The sequence below is a fragment of the Rhopalosiphum padi genome, chromosome 4 (assembly GCF_020882245.1).
Source record: "Rhopalosiphum padi isolate XX-2018 chromosome 4, ASM2088224v1, whole genome shotgun sequence".
NCBI lineage: Eukaryota > Metazoa > Arthropoda > Insecta > Hemiptera > Aphididae > Rhopalosiphum > Rhopalosiphum padi.
Genome location: NC_083600.1, coordinates 4,680,475 through 4,700,916, shown reverse-complemented (window position 1 = coordinate 4,700,916; position 20,442 = coordinate 4,680,475). Strand labels below are relative to the sequence as shown.

General features: G+C 26.9%; 1 protein-coding gene across 1 annotated transcript; it reads left to right on the top strand.

The window, feature by feature from the left end:
- The first annotated feature begins 4,667 nt into the window (after positions 1 to 4,667).
- On the top strand, positions 4,668 to 11,466 carry LOC132929277 (DNA-directed RNA polymerase II subunit RPB1-like). The gene is made up of 2 exons (XM_060994520.1): positions 4,668 to 4,865; positions 9,224 to 11,466. Exons 1-2 carry the CDS (start codon positions 4,845 to 4,847, stop codon positions 11,126 to 11,128), a joined length of 1,926 nt encoding a protein of 641 aa, XP_060850503.1. The 5' UTR covers positions 4,668 to 4,844; the 3' UTR covers positions 11,129 to 11,466.
- The last annotated feature ends 8,976 nt before the right edge of the window (positions 11,467 to 20,442 follow it).

Sequence of the window (20,442 nt, the reverse complement as noted above, 5' to 3'; positions counted from 1 at the left end):
ATGGGGGTGTCTGCGCGTTTCCCTAATGATATATAGATTATAATAGACATTATAACATGAGTTGAGTAGTGCCAAAATTAAATAAAATATGATAATAAATAGGAAGGTATTTATTTATTTGATATATTAACTGAATTAATGACTTAATTGTATAACTAAAAAAACTATGATTGTTTAAAATACTTATTTCAATTTAAATAACACGTCATATTAAATATATAGTTACAACTTACAATATCATAAATTCTCAAAGATATTGAAATTAATCAAGAATATATTTAACTATCAAATTGTTTAATATATATTAATTCAAACGTATCTAAAATATATATTACATGGACTATTTTGATAATAATATACGAGTACTTAATTGTTCATTGTAGGTCGTCTGATGACAAATTAAATACTTAATTTACTAATTACTAATAATTAGTCATTCCTAAAAACTTAACAAACAAACGACATGTATGCGCATTTCAGAATGAAAATTATAAAATGTAAGCACATTACAAAATATAGTCATTAATCATTAAAAAATAATGTAATGTAAAAAATACGGACAAGCAATTAATGTAATAATAAATTGGAAAATAAATACCTACGATAATCTACTGTGTTACTATGTTACATTAATATACTGAATAAGTATTATATATTACAGTATAATTATTGATTAGTAAGAAATAATTTAGAGGAAGGTTTTATAAGATAATAAATATTGTTTTTTTTAAATTAATTTGTGTAGATCAAATATTAAAAGTAATTGAAATCATAAATATATATTCTTTTTTTTTATATAAGCATAATACCTATAACCTAGCCTAATCACTAAACAGTAACATGGTGTCACTAAATCATTAAATATTAAAACAATTTAAGCTTTCTGTAACGTCATTCTATGCTTGATGGCTAGAGTACCATGGGCCATGACTAATGACATCTTACGTGTAACCTTCATGTGCCAACAGTCAGTGAAATTCCATCAACAAATTACCAACGTTTCTGTATGTAACTAGGATATATAAAACACCGGCCACCAAGTATTTCATTTTACTCACCAGTCACATATATAATAGATAACCTTATAAGTTATAATACAAAAATAGTAAAAGAAAAACATGTTCAGTGACAAATTATTTACTTTAGAACGTAATAAGTGCATAGATTTTGTGATTTTAAATAATTAATTTCTGGTCAAAATGTCAAATAATTATTTTCATGTTTAGGTTTATAATTTAACTATTCTTAATTTTTAGTTCAGCTGAAAATGTTAGTTATTTACAATTAATAAGTACCTCAAAACAATAAACATATAAAAAATAATAAAAATCAATTTTCGGAACTTACGACTTACAATTATTGATCGTAAAAAATAATTTAAAAGAAAGAAAGATTAATAGTGTATTTTATAAATGTTTAATTATTTTATCTTCAAAAACCAATTTATAAAAATAAAATCCTAATGTGAAATCACTTAAAAAAAAAAATAAAATAATCACAATATAAAATGAAAAATATTACATAAAACATGAAATAATTACATTTCTAAATATTTATATTAACATATCATTATTTTACAAAAAGTTGAGTACTTATCTATATTTAAAAAGCTTTAAAAATAAAAAAGTTAATTATATTTTAAATATCCAGATATTAGAGATTTTTTACTTTAATGAAGGCATCTATATAGGTTCTCATCTAAGTTAATATTGTTAGCTTCTTCTTTTTTAGTTGTAAATACTTTTAATCACTGTAAAAACAAATATTTTTGCATCACCAATAGTTATATTTATGTATAAATAAGTTTTCACCAGTTCAAACGATGAAAAGAGAATATTTTATTTTATGAAGTTGTTATTGGTAAGGTTTTTAGCGTTTTTACTAATAAAAGAAGTTTTAAGGTTTCAGTAAAAACAATGACTCATTTTAATTTGTTTAAGCGATCCGTAAGCCGCAAGTACGCCCCCAATAAAATGATAATAATAAACCAATTTTGAAAATTATTTTCAACATTTATTTTATCATAATTCACAGAAAATTAATTTTATATTAATTGCTAGTAAAATAATTAAATTGTACCTACATATTATATATGTATAAAAATGAAATTATATTCGTTGGTAAGTGCATAGTGCATAACTTGAAAACGGATAAAACGTTTAGGTTCATTTAAACAACTAAAACATTTTCGTATTAGTCTGAAGTTTTTCGAAAAATTTAAAAATTTGAAACAATGGCAAGTTCTTTTTTTCGATAGGATTATATGCGTGTATAACGTTTCCTAGGTCAACTAATACATTATAAATATAAAAATACATTGTAATCAAATAATCAAATATTTATAATTATAAATATACAATATACAGTATACATTAATACATTATTTCGATGTACGTTGTATACAGTATACCTATAGGTATAAATTTAATTTTGGGAGACCAGTTAAAATTACTTTGAATGCAAGCGATTCTACTGCAAACTAGTTCTAACCTTCGAAAATAGTATCATTGATAACAACTGAGTTGGTATTTTTGATTTTTGTTAGTTGTTATTATTGTATTATAGTATTTTTTTAAATAATTTATTTGTTGAAAAAATATAACAAAAACAAAATTAATAATGATAAGGAAATGGTTCTTATAAATCTAAAGCTGTTTTAAATTTTACAACACTTATATTAGTTATTATACTGACATTATAATCAAATTTGTATCTTTACGAGTAATGTCATAATATTAATTTTTATACATCAAAATTGATGTTTTTATCAATTTTTATATTTTAAAATAAAAATGTTCATTTTAATTTCCCTCTCTAATTTTTTTTCACCTGCAAGTATATCACTGCAGTGAAACTCCACATTTTGCTTTCTTATCAATAGTTATGTACATTGTACATATGCATGTTTACCTGCTTACTGCTTAGTAAAGTTATATTTTCCGTCATTAACAATATTATGCTATTAGGATAATTGTTATTAGTTATTATATAGATCCCTGGGAATAAATCCATCGATCATTATTTCATTAATACTTAATTTACATACAAATAAATGATTATCACTTATCAGTTATTAATGATCATGAGTCATGACTAAATTATTATTAAAAATGAATCGCCTTTTATTGATTCTGTGTGGTGTTAAACAAAAATAGAAAACTTTTATGAATTTGTTACATTAAATCATAATTCAGAATATCTTTACATATATAATATAGTATTAGCTTAACCTAACCTTAGCTTAGATCTCATTAAATATGCGAATATTCGTAATTTTTCACATTGTATAAAATAGTTAACAGTTTTTTCCGTAAATTTAAGTCATCATTTTTTGTATTGTCTATTTAATATCAAGTATTAGTTATTTGATTAAAAAATTTGAAAAAATTGAGTCCAGAAAAAATACGGACTATGTAATATCAGTATCCAACCTCAAACTACCAAGTTCCGGGTATCTGAAATTATCTTAACATTGCACAATAATAGTAAATATAGTCAGGTACTATCTGGTTTACGTGCTTGTGGTGGACGAGCGCGCGCGCGCGCGCGGACTTGATGTGAAAATGATCGAGTATCACCGTCACAGATTGCGTTGTTACAGGAGATTCGACCGGATGTCAGTTTTCTTCGGAATGTTGGTTATTGGACGTAGGGATTACCGTGCGGCGATGATGTAATATGTGCAGCAATCGGATCTGTACCACAAGTAATGTACGGACTTAACATCGAAAGTAGTCGGCTGTTATACTGCACTTTTACTACACATACATATAGTTTCACGACTACAATATCGACGGGAGGCGTGTTTGGTCTGTCGGTTCGTAAGGCCTATAGACCATTATTCATTTTAATATAATATCATAACCCCGGGTAATAAAATATGTGTATAATACTTCCTATACCTATATAATATTATTATTACACTCCGATGCCCCTCGTAGAACAATAACACACGGAGATAGTATTAATAATAATAATAATATTTTATAACAGCGCGAAATGTGTTCGGCCGCGTAAGTACCTTAGGCCTGCGGAAGAAAAAAAAGAAATATAGATAAAAAAAAAATATATCTAAATAATATAACAATACTATTACTATCGCATTAAACCGGCCGAACGTCAACCGAACCGGAACGGGAGCGCGCGCGGGCGGGCGACGGTCATCGCGTGCCGCGCATTACGTGACGACCGAAAAGTACTATATATAATAATAATAATATTATATATTATATATTAAATTATTTGTATTATATATTATCTCATTACTACGTATATCGTCGTAGCGCCGGTGCGGAGGACAAGTTCATCGGCAGCAGCTTTAGCCGGGTGCCAAGGCCCAAGGGTAACCGACGGCGCGTCGAATGTACCTATATACCTATTTAATACTCATATATCCGCAGTGGCGGCCGAGAGTAAAAGTACAAGACGTGCCTATATCATGATAATAGGTACCTACACGTACCCGCAGCTATTACACACGCAGAACGTTATTATTATTATTATAATATATAACATGCGACTGTCTTTATAACGTGATCCGGGCGCGGCGAGGTGCGGACTACGGGGCAAGACCGACGATCGGCCGACTCCGAATTGGCGGGCGGGGCGTTTCACGTACCTTCCTACGGGTTACCGCGATATTATATATAACGCGGGCCCCAGCGGAACGGCGTGCGATTCGCATTGCCGACCGTCCGACAGCAAGGAGAAGACCGTCCACCACATAATATATAATATCATCGCTGCACGGCGATAACGTCAACATTTAATATAATATAATATACATTTAAGTTTTTTCGTTTTTATTTTCTCGTTGGATACGATTTTCACCGCTCGCTGACGACATGTTGTTGAAGATAACGCCGGTAAGTCATTTGAGATACGACGCTAATAACCCCGACCAGCATCTTATTACGTTTTTGAAACATTATGATTTCCAAAGCATTTTTTTGGGACGTGCACTTTGCTATACTCAATCTATATTCTATGTAAGCTAAGTGCATAGGTACGCTGCACACGAATAAACTATAATACGTTATTAGATCTGGGGTACGTATCTAGGGATATTGATGACTGCATGTACTCGTATCTTATCCTTAACTTGAACAAAACCACGATTTTTAATCAAATGTTCATTACTTTAAATTGAAATCACTACAAAATCTTAATATACTATTTCTATTTATTTATATTGATTGTTTCCCGCCATAACCTATGTTATCGGATATTTTAGTATAATACAGGTAGTTATCACTTTATCAGTAACATTTTATATGCTGGAAGATATCTAAAATTATTTAATAACATACACATTTTAAATAATAGGTTTAATAATATATCACGTGACTAAGTCTTAGTAAGAGTAAACATAATAATTAATTAAGGAACTTATAACCAATTTAAATATTTATAGGTAGGTATTGTAGTATTAATTTATTATATATGTATTTATATTATTTATTTGATAAATTTATTATATTTCATTTATTGCTACCTAATTATTCCAAGGAAAACATTATTTTCTTTTACAAGAATATACATTATAAAATAATTTATATTTTATAAGAATATAACATATAATCTATACTTTAAGTCTGTTTTACAGTCACGCGTACAGAGTGATTTTTGATTTACATATTTTTTAGTTTATACGCAGCTACAAAATTAATTATACGAAGTACAATTCAAATAATACATTGCACTTAAAAAAAAAAAAAAAATACATCTATATAAACTTTGAAAAAAGTCGGCCATAAAGTATACTCATAGATTAGATTTTAATTTTTTTTTTTTTTATTTGAGTACAATTAATTATTCAATATACCTACTAAAACATGATTAAATTTAAAAAACTATATATACAGTTAATTAAAATTAATTATTTTAAAAGCTCTTACAACTTAAAATTTCTAATCAGTCAAATATAAACCTATTTGGTTTATTTGGAGTAATTTTCTTTGTAACTTTCACTAAAATATGGGACAAAGTGACATTTTTTATCGATTAATTTTGGTATTGTAACACGTGTAGTAAACAATTCTACTAATTTAGTATAGACTAAAATGTATGCGTTCCATGAACACATAATTATAAGACTAATATTTGAATACTTTAAATGTAGATTATATTGTCTTGGTATAGTTAAAAATAGTATTTTAAACACATCCGCACATGTAGTTTCGGTCCTATACATTGTTTTTTTTTTTTTTTACAATATTTCAATTTTTAAGTGAGTAATAGTCATTTTAAAACTGTAATGTTTTACATTCTCATTTCTCATCAGTCATTTCTAAAAATTCCAAGGTAAGTTTGATAATAGATCAATTTACTTTAGTCTTAAGTATTAAAACTAAAATACACAATTGGGTCTACTGATTATAAATTTGCTGTATTATAATTTTTTAAGATAGAGACAACTAAAACTAACTTGACTCTATAAAAAAATATATACAGTTTATTTTTCTGAATATAAATAAATTCATTGACTGACAATATATTAGTGGTTTTAACTGACAAGGAAATATTTATTTAAAAGTATCCAGAAGTTCTATCAAATAGTCTATGATAAATAACGACTTTCAGAATAGAAATATTATTCAACAATATACTAAATAGTAAATAATGAGATTAAAGCAATTCGAAAACGTATATGTTATTACAAGTGGTAATGACCAACGGACATTGATAAGTAAAAAACTAATAATACACATAAAATAAAAATGAAATGTTTATAATGTTTATATTATGTCTAATAAAGTAGTTAGCAGCTGCCATTAATTGTATAAATAACCAAGTAAATTGGAAAGAAGAAAGTCCGAAAGTATTCCTGAACGTAACAATTGTTTATACTTTACAGCGTTACATTAAGTATGTTAATGGGTTTCTAGATGAAAACGTATAATATTAAAATCACGATGTCACAAATTCACGCGAGATCATTGATTATAGAGATTGAATACCTAATATTATAATGTAATATTATTAGCCAAGTTAAGCATATAATCAGTTAGGTAGCTAGATAAGGCAGTTATTATTTTAGTAGTATAATATAATTAATATTTGTGTAAAAAAAAAAAAAAAACATTACAAATAGAAAGTTTAATTAGATGCAAACATTGTATAATGTTAGTTATACATACTATAGTTACAATATTAACAATATTTATAATTTTCATAATATTTAAATTTATATATTATGAGAAAAAAAGTAAAAGTTTAACTTCTAATCTAATAATTATAATGAATATCTTTTATATTAATATTAAATGTTTTAGTTTATGGATTAAGGATTTAAAATCAACAAATTTTAAATAGATATTTTGCAAGAAAAAATTCGTTTGATTACATAAGACAAAAATATTGCAATTATAATTTTTAAATTAGTATCTATCGCTGTAAAAGAGTTTAACTGATCATTAATTGAGTGATGTAAATTTGTGTAACAAAAATATGGTGGACGGTGAAATATCTATTATGACTTATGAAATACTTTCTATTATTAGAAAAACAAAACGATTTGGTGGTGCTAACACGTTAACGAACAACAACCTATACATAGTATTATATATGTTTATCTTACTTGGAGATTTTGTTTGTCAAAATCGATCAGTGAAAGGTTTACAGCTTTATGTTTACGCGACTGGAATAACATTTGCATTTCGCTTAATAAACCGGAATAGTTATTAGTTGGCTAAAGAAAAAACTGAATGGTTTCTATTTTTTTTTGTTTTTGCTTAAACGATTATGTAATGCAATTCTATAGCTATAAAACCTATGATGAATTTCCAAGTAAAAGAAAGTTCCAGTCTTAGTGTAACATATCTTTGAATGAATGGAATTTGAAATATAGTAAACTGATTTGGATAACAAGACACTATTGAATTCAAATAATGCAATAAAATGGTTTTACGTAATATTTTATACCATTATTATGTGAAAAACTATGACGTGAGCAATTTTATTATTAAGTTGGGTACAATTTAATAAAAATTAGTCATGTTATATATTTTTATTTTATATATACATTTTTATAACAATTTGGTTATTATTCATAAATCTGTCATCAACATTCTAGTGTACTAAAAGTTTAATTCAATTTTTATTGCTTCTAATTGTACCTCTATATAAGTACATAGACGTTTATAAATGTTATTATTTTTTTTTTATAGAATATTATAAACTATTTGCACGATATTTTGCATAAGTTGTCCGTTTAATTTTGATTAATTTTAAATACTGATTGACTACAACATTGTATAATACATTCAAATAAATAAATATATTTTAATCAGTGGATTACGTCATTTAATGCTTTGAATAATTCAATATAATTTAATTTTTTTATATGGTCAATTTTTTTTTTTTTGCTACAGCAACTACATTTACTGACTGTATTTTTAATGTTTAATAGCGAGATATATTATTTATTAAAGCATGTATTATTGAGAAAATGTACTATAGATTTTGTACGAAGCGATAAAATTCAGGATAAACGTATTGATTTTACAATTTTACAACAATGGTTTTAGTAGAGAAAATACAATAGAAGTTTTTTTTGTAGCAAATTTAATCTATTGTTGACTAACTTTTAGGATATAAAAATTGAAAATTTTCATTAGTTTTTAAAATATTTGGGAAAAACTAAAAAAAAAAAATACAAAATTAGTTACAATTTTTATATTATTTTGTAAATAATTGTTTGGTAACCTTGGTTACTAAAATATTTTATCGTCTCCGCTAAGAATCGTTTTTTTATTGTACGTATCGATTTATCATTGAATTAAAATTTAACTCATCAATTAAAACGCCTACTCAATGACGAGATACTCTCGACTGTAGAGCAGATAAGTTATCTATCTTATCTCGTTTTCCTCTGATATTATAATATTATATTATATAGACAATAGTCTAAAATAAAATCTTTTTAAGTCTGATTTAAAAATTACCCTTCTTCGTTATATTTTTGTTTTTAAAATTAAACATAAGTTGTTTTCTAAGTAATTATTAGTCTATAGGTTCAGTAAACGTATGTACACGAATAAAAATATCAAATTAATATTATCATGATAGGTACTAAATTAAGTAAATTATACTAATATTATTATCTATTCACGTATCCGCGTGAGCCTCATATACGAGTAGTTCTACAACGGGGGCAGTGGGTATGCAATAAACGTACATTTAGAGTGAATAAACATTAAACGATTGGTTTTTCGTTTTACAGTTTTTGGCGGCGGTAATTGTGTGCTGTGCTGCAGCCACGGTAAGTGGAGGAGACAAACCAGCAGAAACACCAATCGATAAACGGAGCACAGCCAACGGTTATGGTTCTTATGTCGGTAGTTATGCTCCAACTACGGATTACGGCGCAGCGGCCGTTCAAGACGGCGCTGTAGCTTACCAATACGCCGCAGCAGCTCCAATCGCCACCGGCCAATACGCCGCCGGTCAATACGGTGCCAGCCAATACGCTGCCGGCCAATACGCTGCCGGCCAGTACGCTGCAGTTCCGGCGGCTGCTCCCATCAGTGCCTTAGTGGTGCCCGCCAATCAGCTGTTCTATCCGCAACCACAATCGTACGGATACTCGTCAGCCGCTGCTTATACCGCCCCGCTGACTTCGGTGGCTTATAGCGCTTATCCGGCCACCACTTATGGCTTCCAGTCACCGACTTACAGCGCCGGAGGTCAGTCTGCCGCTTACACCGCCGGTCAATCTGCCGCTTACACCACCGGTCAGTCGCCCGCTTACAGCGCTGGTCAGTCAGCCACTTACAGTGCCGGTCAGTCGCCCGCTTACAGCGCCGGTCAATCAGCCACTTACAGTGCCGGTCAGTCGGCCGCTTACGGTTCCGGTCAGTCGGCCGCTTATGGTGCCGGTCAATCGGTCTCCTCTTACGGTTCCGGTCAATCCGCTACCACCCCTGGTTACAGCTCACCACCTGCCGCTTCGTACAGTGCATCGTCCTCGGCACCTTACAAATCGAGTCCCGTGACTTTCGGCAAACCGGAAGCTGATTCGCAAACCTACTCAGCAGCACCATCGTACCAATCATCCCCAGGACTAGGCAATTATGTTTCTTCGTCTTTTAAGACTAATAAGTATCCATCGCACTCGCCGTCCTCTTACCCGTCTACGTCTAGCCAATATTACGCAGCACAGCAGTCATCGTCGTACGGATCACCGTCTAAACCCAGCAGTTACCCATCCTCTTCGTATCCGTCTGACAACTCGTACAACAAATTCAAATATCTGCCGCAGAGTGCGTTGTATGGTGGATCATCGTACAAACCATCCCCGTCTGCCCACTATAAACCATCGTCGCCATACGATGCATTTTCCCAGTCTTACGGACATTCGTCATATCCGTCTTCGCCACAAAAGTACAGTGGCTCTTCTTCGTACGGTAGTAGCTCATCTCCGTACAGTGGTAGCTCATCCTCATACGGTAGTAGCTCATCTCCGTACAGTGGTAACTCATCCCCGTACAGTGGTAGTTCATCCTCATACGGTAGTAGCTCATCTCCGTACAGTGGTAGCTCTCCCTCATACAGCGGTAGCTCTCCTTCATACGGTAGTAGCTCATCCCCGTACAGTGGTTCATCTTCATACGGTAGTAGCTCATCCCCGTACAGTGGTTCGTCTTCATACGGTAGTAGCTCATCTCCGTACAGTGGTAGCTCTCCCTCATACGGCGGTAGTTCTTCCTCGTACGGTGGTTCATCTCTGTACTCTGGTAGCTCTCCCTCTTATAGTGGTGGTTCTCCTTCTTATGGTAGCTCTCCTTCTTATAGTGGTGGCTCTTCTTCGTATGATTCGCCGTCTCTGTACAAACCGTCGTATGAATCATTATCGCCTTACAAATCGTCATCCACGTACAAGTCACCATACGGCAGCTCTAGTGCTGTATATCAAACAGAATCATTATCCTACTATAAGAAGCCCTCTTACTATAACAAATATTCTAGCGGATCGTCTTACGAAGGTTCTTCTTATAAGTCACCGACTTATTCATCTGGTTCATTCAAACCAATCATTTCTTCCTATCCTCAAAGTGAATATGAATCACCGTCATCTTCTCCTTACAGTTCTAAGCCAAGTTCATACGAATACAGTTCTAAATATTGACACTAATATAATGTTCCTTTTTTAGATAAATTAATTTTTTTGATAAAAAGCGTTTAGATTGTATATTTAAATTTGAAACTTTTTTTTTTATTAATTATACAATTAAGTTATTCTTGAACTGTTAAACAATTTGAAATATGCTAGTTGACAAATATTTGTTTTTGTATTAATATTAAGTGCCTTATTTAAATTACATTTATAAATTAGTGATTAAATTATATTACTATAAGAAGTATAATAATACGTTATTTATTTGATCGGAGATCATAATAACCACAATCAAATATTATATTTATGAAATATATAAACCAAATATACCTATAACTTTTTTATATACATTTAATGATTTATAGTTTTTACACCTGAGTATAGTAACATAAAATTAATTAATACTATATTGTGAAAATGATTCTAAAATTGATTTAAAAAACAAATATATATTTACATCATACGATATAGATCATGTTAAACGTGATTTTATGATAGAACACTAAAACAAGATGTTCTTAAACAAATAGTTAGATGTCTTAATATATTATACTTTTTACTATATTGATTGTTAAACTTGCAAACGGGAATAATAATGGAAATTTACTAACTCTATTATCAAAATGTTTACAAATAGGTTCTTATACTTATGAATATAACAAATATGAATTAGAATTAATAACTTATATATTATTAACTTTATTTTTAATCATATAATCAATAATACTATAATTATTATTTTAGTCATATTTTTAAAAGTCTCTGCTTACTTCCTAACCTAAACCTAATCGCTTTAAGTTGAGTAAATACATATAGCCATAGTTTAGTTTGGTCGTCGTGCGAGTTAGACTTTTTTTGCGCGTATATAAGTTATAATATCATTATTATCTAATACAGCATATTAAGTATATAACTGTACAGGACCAATTGATTATATGTCTGTGTGGTTATATCTATAGTTCAAAAGGTTAATAAATTACAAGTGTCACAGGAAATTACAATTTTTATATTTTTTAATTATTGCTCTACATGTCTACTACACATAAACGAGTCGGTGTTTTTATTTTAACTACTTATTTTTCAAGTGATATTCTTACTACTATTTTACGGTATATTTGTTTTAAATTGAAGTAAATAATCTAAAAATGTCAAATTATAAGTACCTACATTTATAATCCCTTGAAAAAAATATAACGTCCTTTTTTACATGTTCAAACAATGAGTTTACTCTCCACGACTCCATGATATAAAGAAGAAACTTAAGCAAAGAAAGACTTTTCATGACCATATAAACTTAAATCTGTTATTAATAATAAGCTGTTGAGGTATGAAATAAAATTCTCTGTTTTAAATAACACACTTGAGGACTTGTTGATTTCTATAAAAAGTCTAAAAATGATACTGGTAATCTCAAATCTGAAATAAATAGTTTTCATGATGACATTACAAGTTAGAGTCAAATAATTTAAATAATAAATCTGTTATCTGAAAAGATGATCTTAAAAAATCAACATAGACTTATAAAAAGTAAAAATTTTATTATTTTTAATAAAACAGAATTACCTAATGAAGATTATAATGCATTTGCGATTGCTAATGAATTAATAGTTGACTTAAATTTAAACAATAATATTATTCTTGTTAAACGTATCGGAGAAACTCGAACAGTACAACTACTACTCCTACAATTTTAAAATTATTTGAATGTATCTGATATATTAAAATCTAAATCTAAATTGCGTTCACTTAAAAAATAGAAAATGGTTAAATATTGACTTAACAAAAATTTGATAAAATAATATGAAGCTACTCTAAAAATAATTGCACCAGAAATATGTAGCTAGGGCAAAAATCGAACTATAAAATATGTAAATAGTATACCAAAAATCAATTTCTCAGAAATTTTGATCAGAATCAAAAATCTAACTAAATAGTAACTACTTCTATTGTTTATCTGCTGTTTGTAATCTTCTATAAAAATGTTAAAAAAACCAGAATTAGATCTTTATAATTTAATATACCACTTATTAATGTAGATTATTTTACGTTGACTGAAATATGATTATATTCTGATAGAGCTGATTCTGAACTTGTTTATAAAAATTACAATATCTTTCGTGTTAATCGTAATTTTTCTATTAGCTAGTTCTAGTATGCAAGACGGTGGTTTTGCTATTTATGTTCATAAATGTTACAGAGATAAATAATTTTTACGCCTATTTATAACGTAGAACAATTGTTTATCACCGTGATAGCGAATGATAATATAAAATTTACATTAGGTACTTAATGTTATATACTATTTGCAAATCCAGTTAGTATATATATATATATGTCTCACGTTGAGACTATAGACTCTCTATACATAAGACATATTTCATATACTTCCGTGTTAGTAAAATAATACATAGTTGTTTTTTATATAAGAATTTTGCTATAAATAGAAAATATAGTTAAATTTTTAAAATAGTATAAAATGTTTCATTTTTATTATTTGCCTGACTTGAATTGGGAATTTAACTAATTGTCTAGGCAGTTAGTAAAATTGCATAAAAATTAAATTCTTATGCATTTAGAAAAATCCCTGATTTTACTATATGCCTACAACATATATTATACAGAATGTTCTGTGATGATTTACCCATTGCGATATCTCCTAAAATAATGGAAATATAATAATTATGGTTTTTTAATAAGATTCACAGAGACAAGAGTTACAAATAATTCATGTTTTGATTTATTTTAATGTTTTCATAAAAATGTTAAAAAAATATATTTTTATATAATTATTTTCAAAAAAAAAAAAAATGAAGATAACTATTTTGTAGAGTTCATATTTCTAAAAATATTTATGTTTCAACATTTTAATTTCATTTATTTCTTGATTTTTAATATTTTTTTCTAGCTTCGAGAAGCCGTCTGTAAGAGCACGTGGGTTATTTGTTTTAATACAATGAATGATACTACTATCGTATTAAATAATTTGGAGTTTTTTTCGAAACTAATTAAATAAAAGAATATAAACATTAAAATAAATTAAAAGATAAAATATATTTTGTAGTTTTTGTCCCTGTGAATCTTATTAAAAAACGAGAATCATGAAATCTTCACTATTTCAGGAGATATCGCAATGGGTAAATCATAACGAGACATTTGTATAATGTATATATGTATATATTGGTAATAATAATACTAATATATATTATTGTTATTTATAAATATGTTTTCGATTACAAATTAAAATAATAAAGCATATTTATTATTGTCCGACAATCAAATTTTATAGTTAATCTTGTAAACATTAAATTTCAGGCGATATTAGAAAAATTAAAACCGTTATTATTTTTATAATTATTAATTTCATTGATATTTAAGATTAAAATATGTTCGAAAAAATTCATATTACTAGTATGTTTTTTTTTTTGGAATTGTTTAGTTTGTGTTAGAATTATAAATTTAGTAACATGTATTTATTATTTATAGGACAACTTTAAGAAAGTATAGCTATTAGAAATAAATATTTCAAATTTGATATCAACAAAATAGAAGGGTTAGGTTAGGTAACCTAATTAAATATTAAATAATCAATATTTTTTTTTAAAAATGAATGATTATTTTTAAAACTATTTCGAGATCGTTAAATATGTTTAGTTGGTATATATTTTATAAACTTTTTAACACAGATAAATATTCAAAAATAGTATATTAGTATTAAATTTGCATAATTATTTAATAAACTGATTTAGGTTTGGTATTAATATATTATACTTATAAATTTATAAATTGTTTTGTTTTGTCTATAATATTTAGTCAGTATTAGGGTGTTATACTTTATAGACTATATAATATATAATACGGTTTTGGCACACCAAACTGACTGATGTATTGATTTTAAACTACAAGATCCTACGTATATATTTATAGACGTATAGTTGCTATTGAGAGGAAATCAGTCAAATTCTATAGAAAAAAAAAATAATTTAAACCATTTCCACTCGGAATCATAAACCGCTTTACTTATTAAAATTAAACATATATCATACTAATTAATTAACTCAATAAAATTAAATATTTTGTAAGACACAAATATAACGTAATATTTATACATATTAAATCACTTAAAAATGAAGTAATTAATACTATAACATAAAGTAATTGTCTTAACAAACAAATAAGCCACAACAATTAGTGCTTTTGGAAAGTGATATTTTTCTCACTTTTTGTTAATTAAAACAGTAAAAATTCCTAACAACATAATATGTCAAAATTAAAAATACCTGCACATCTATGAACATTGAACAGTTAAAATTTGTAAGCCTTTTAAAACACTAATATTTATTTGAGCATTCTAGTTTCTATTTTTACAATCTATTGTTGTTTTGAGTGTTGTTGATTTAGGTTAATGTAAAAATAACAACTAGTTTCGGTACCATTTGCAGGTAATATATGTACTATATTATAGTACAGTCAAAGATGACACTTTCGTCTTACGATTCTCTTTAACTTTTGTATTTTACGTATTCAACGTTTATTGCTAATTTTAAATGCTTTGTTCCTTAAAATTTTTTATTGAAAAAAGTAGGTCATGATATAAATGCAGTATCTAACAAATTTTAATGCCAAAAATCACTGTGATATGTAAGTTAGGTTAAGTCCAATATTATATATTATCATGAAATTTAGACGGAGATGTATAGTTTTTTTTTTTAGTCTATTTTTAATATAAGTCTGTTATTAATGGGTTGATGCTCTACTTAAAGTTTGTTCACTAATTTATATATGTATTTTTTTCTTTGAATATATAATTTATCAAAACCATATATGATATAAGACATAAGTACATATTATCGTATCCCCCTAAATATAGAATATTAGAATCTATACTACAGATAGTATTTTTCTTGTAAAATAGTCAAATATTTCCAAATTGTTACCTAACCAATAGTTTATTTTACTATACCTATTTTAAAGCTGATTTGATTTTAGAACAATGAAAAATATCCTATTATTTATGTTGTAAAAAAAAAACTAAAAGCATGCAAAATAAACCAACATTAGGTATGCCAATATAATATATTATAATATGTTTTGTTACTTTATTCTAATAAATAATACATTAATAATATGATTAATGATAATTTATATTTATTTATTTAATTTTAATTATTAAGTTTATTAATAATCGGTAATTAATTGTTTGATATAATTTGGTATGAAAAGTATAGACCTCAGAATCTGTTATTAATGTATTTATAATAAAAATACATTTTATATAAAATCTTGCTAGTTTTGCAATAACTTTGATAAAATAATAAACTTTTTGCTTCATAAAAAAATAAAATCAACAATTAATATTATTAATTAGAGAATATAGCATATCTTTATAGCTTGATACGGTTACAGTAGTTGATTAATACTTATAAGGCGGCGACTGTGTGGCTAATTGTAGAGATCGATGACAGTTTCCACTTTCCTACCATCAATTTGAGACGCTCCTAGTGAAGAACAAGTAGCATTTCGTTCTGTTTCTCTCTCAATAAATAATTATAACTGGATAATATTTATTTAAAACACATTTTGGATTAAAACGGTCAATCAAAAAATAAATGTTAAGATTTTCATAAAATATATATCTGCCATTTATAACACGTATCGTGTTTAGTAATTTACTATGTTGATGAGTTTAATAATTAAAATTATATACATTAATATTATTAATTTAAATTAATATGTCAAAGTGTATGTAATAAAAAATACTAATGATTTTATAGCTACCAAAATTAAAAAAAAAAATTATAATTATAGTATTTTTTTAATGCTTAACATATTAAAATACAAATATTATTATCACGCTAATATAACGTAAACAAAATCATATAATTACAAAATGTTCAACTTTAATATTATTTAGTTTATTTTAATATTGGATGGAGTAATAGTTTACTAATAGGATGGAGTAACACGGTGGAGAATTTTTACAAAACACATTTCAGTATTTATAATTTATGCATACGTAGTTTAAATGTCTGAAACAGAGTTTACGATTTATTATTTTAGGATTTCAATTAAATGCTATTTTGTTATTATTAGTATGAATAATATTGGTTTCGCATTTGGTATTGAATGAAAACATCAAGGATCTTAATCATATATTATTATTCAATAGTAATGATGCCAAAAATGAACATAAATACTCATCAATGACCTTGCCGTTAGAAAGTATTCGCCAGTTATATCGCGAAAACCAGTTATACGCCTTTTACTTCCCAGTCTTTCGTCGTTAATGGCTCGAGTTTCGAATTCGAATTCAATATTTAAATGTTAAATGTATCGTCTATCATATTGTACACAAACATATTGATAAGTATTTAAAAAATAAACTAAATGTTTTTGGTGTAATTTTCGTGCGAAAAATAGTTTTGCATTTCGTGGTGTCGAAACGCTACGAAACAATATTACGTTATTCATAAACGGATACTTGCACTAATAATGGTCCTTGATACACATAATATTGTTTGTATAACAAAATTACCGTCGGTAATCTTTAATCGACCAACAATGGGGCTAATATGATGATGGATAAGACGTGTATTTATGCACATTGTTCCGGTTACAAAAAATCTAAATTACGTCATAGACAAATAATTATACTATTTTGTTAAATTTTTTATAAGTATCTTTTTCTAATAAGGCGAATTGCATGTCCTGCGCAAACAATGCCTTTTCTCTTTCACTTCCTCTTAGATTAACGACATATATGTAGGTATCCTGTATAAAATGACCAGCTTAAGCGTTTTTAGTTTGTTTCGTTCAAATTAAAAGTTCAATATACTCGAGATTACAAATAATTGTTACGTCGGCTAGTCATAAAAGTGACGCAAGCCTATGAATAAGATATTTACAAAATACATCATACATGTATATTTAGTATATTATATTTAGGAGATTGGGAGTAATTTTTGTTGGCGACATTCGGTCAACTGTAAATGTACAAAGTAGATTTTCGTGTTTTAAGAACTTTGTTATAATACTTAATGCTGGTGACTAATTAAATAGTTCAGTATCTTATTAAATTGTTACATATTTTTGTATTTCGTCCTAAAGTTATTATACGTTGTAACACTAAACTATATTAAACAATTTTTATAGAAAATATTAGTTTATTTTATTTTATACGTTCATCTAATCTGAATTAGGCATGAAATAAATTATTAAACATAATGCAATATGCACAGACTATAACATTTGAAAATTAAATACTAACCACAATATTATTCTATTTTAAACATTTTATAAATCATTTTTAAGGTTAGCTATACATAGAATATAACGATCACTGCTTAAACATGATCTGGCGGGTTTTATACGCGGGAACATAAAATAATTTAAAGTAATTAATAATAAATATATTATACATATAGATAAAAATAATTTGCTTAAGATTAATAGTTAATACATTAAAATCTAGGAGAAAGGAAAAGATAGGGTACATAAAGCTCCTGTATAGTATATATGTATACTCTACACTAAAACAGGATTTGGGTATAGATTTTTGAACTGACTAAATCCAACCTGTACTACTTCTATTCCATGAATAATAAAAAGATAGGTAAGTGGGTACCGCTATGCAATACATTAAGTGTCGAGTGCGTTACTATTATAGGTGTGTTAAATTTGAATTCAATGATATATTATTTAATACAAAAGCTATTCTGAGTGGAAACGGCCTATCGTCCAACATCAAAAAGTGATATGTATATTTATTTGATATAGTTATTATAGCCATATATTTTACTTTTAGTATCATAGTAGGATGATACAAGTTTTTCGAAAATATTGCATTTATTTTATTATTGTAAAAATATATAATAATATCATGATATTATATCAACTTATATAACTCAAAATATAATAAAATTTTTCTGTAAATACTATAAAAAAGTAAAAATAGATTCATAGTATAAATAGATAATATATTAAAATAATTCAAAAGTAGTGTTATTACGTATAATAAAATTCAAAATAATATAAAATGCATAAAAGTTTTAAGTTTCCGTGAATAACATTTTTAAATTATAACAAGATAATTAACGTGTCATTTAAATATGTAATTTCGTCCAAATTGGAACTTAAAATGTCAATAAAAGATAATTATTTTTGTGCATTTGTTAGATTTAATGGTTTCAGTATGAAATATTTATGAGGAATCTTGTATTAAAATTTGAAAACTTAGATACAAAAAAAAAAGTTTTTATGAATTTTTAACGACATAATAGTTTGCAATTTCTTATGATTTTGACGAATTTCGTCAAATTCTAACTTCAAATGCATATAAAAAAAACTGTGACTAAATATTTATTTTTTTTATATAGACATAAGAATAAATATTCTGGGATCTTATTTTGTATTACATTTTCAAGAATTTTGACCCGATAAATAATTTTTTACCTATAGATATTTATAGAAGAAGAAAATTGAAAATGTTTTATGCCATTACTCAAAAATAGTTAAAATTTTTTTTTTTTTAAATGTATCGTATAAAGAAAATGATAATATTATAAACATTTGGTAAACATTTCTAGTATCTATTCTTCTTCTTATTTTTTTTTTTTTTGAAATACGATAAAATATTAAAAAAATTTTGAGGAGAAATAATTATTTTACACGTGAGTATTGATGTTTCGAATGTTATAATTTATAAACATTTGAATTTGAAATTATCATAAAAAATGAATTTGGCTTTCAGGTGGAATTTTTTTTTCATATCTAGATTGGAAAACTTATTAAAAACATCGAATTAAATTTTTTAATCTTAAATATAAAAAGATTGTTATTAATTTTTTAATTTATACTACAAAATAGTTTACTAATTTTCGGGATTTTTATAAATTTTGTCAAAATTCTAACTTAAGATGCTATAGATTTTCTGTATTTTTAATTGAGAAATTAATAACTTATGAGGAGCTAGTATTCAGTTTTCAAGCATTTTTACTCAGCAAATAATTTTTAATTAACATTTAAAAAAAAAAAAAATGGAACTTGCGTAAGTATTCTCGTTTTTCCTTAATTTGGGCGTAGACTGTTTGGGAAAATTGACCCAAAATATGGTCTGTTTGGGCGAATAGATATATACTATTTGGACGAGGATTTATTCAACTAAAAATACCGTTCGGGCGAATAAGTATGAGATAAAAAGAGAGATATTTATATACATAAGAATTGTATGATTTAAATGACATAAAAAAATAGTAGAATATTAGCGAGTAAAAGGATATTTTATTTTTACTCAAATATCACTTAATATTACTTATCAATAGCCTATATAT

What these genes read in the sequence shown, in the direction of transcription:
- LOC132929277 (XM_060994520.1), top strand. Translation starts at nt 4,845, where the DNA reads ATGTTGTTGAAGATAACGCCG. An exon ending in TGTTGTTGAAGATAACGCCG is followed by an intron (nt 4,866 to 9,223) that starts GTAAGTCATTTG and finishes TTCGTTTTACAG; the next exon opens with TTTTTGGCGGCGGTAATTGT.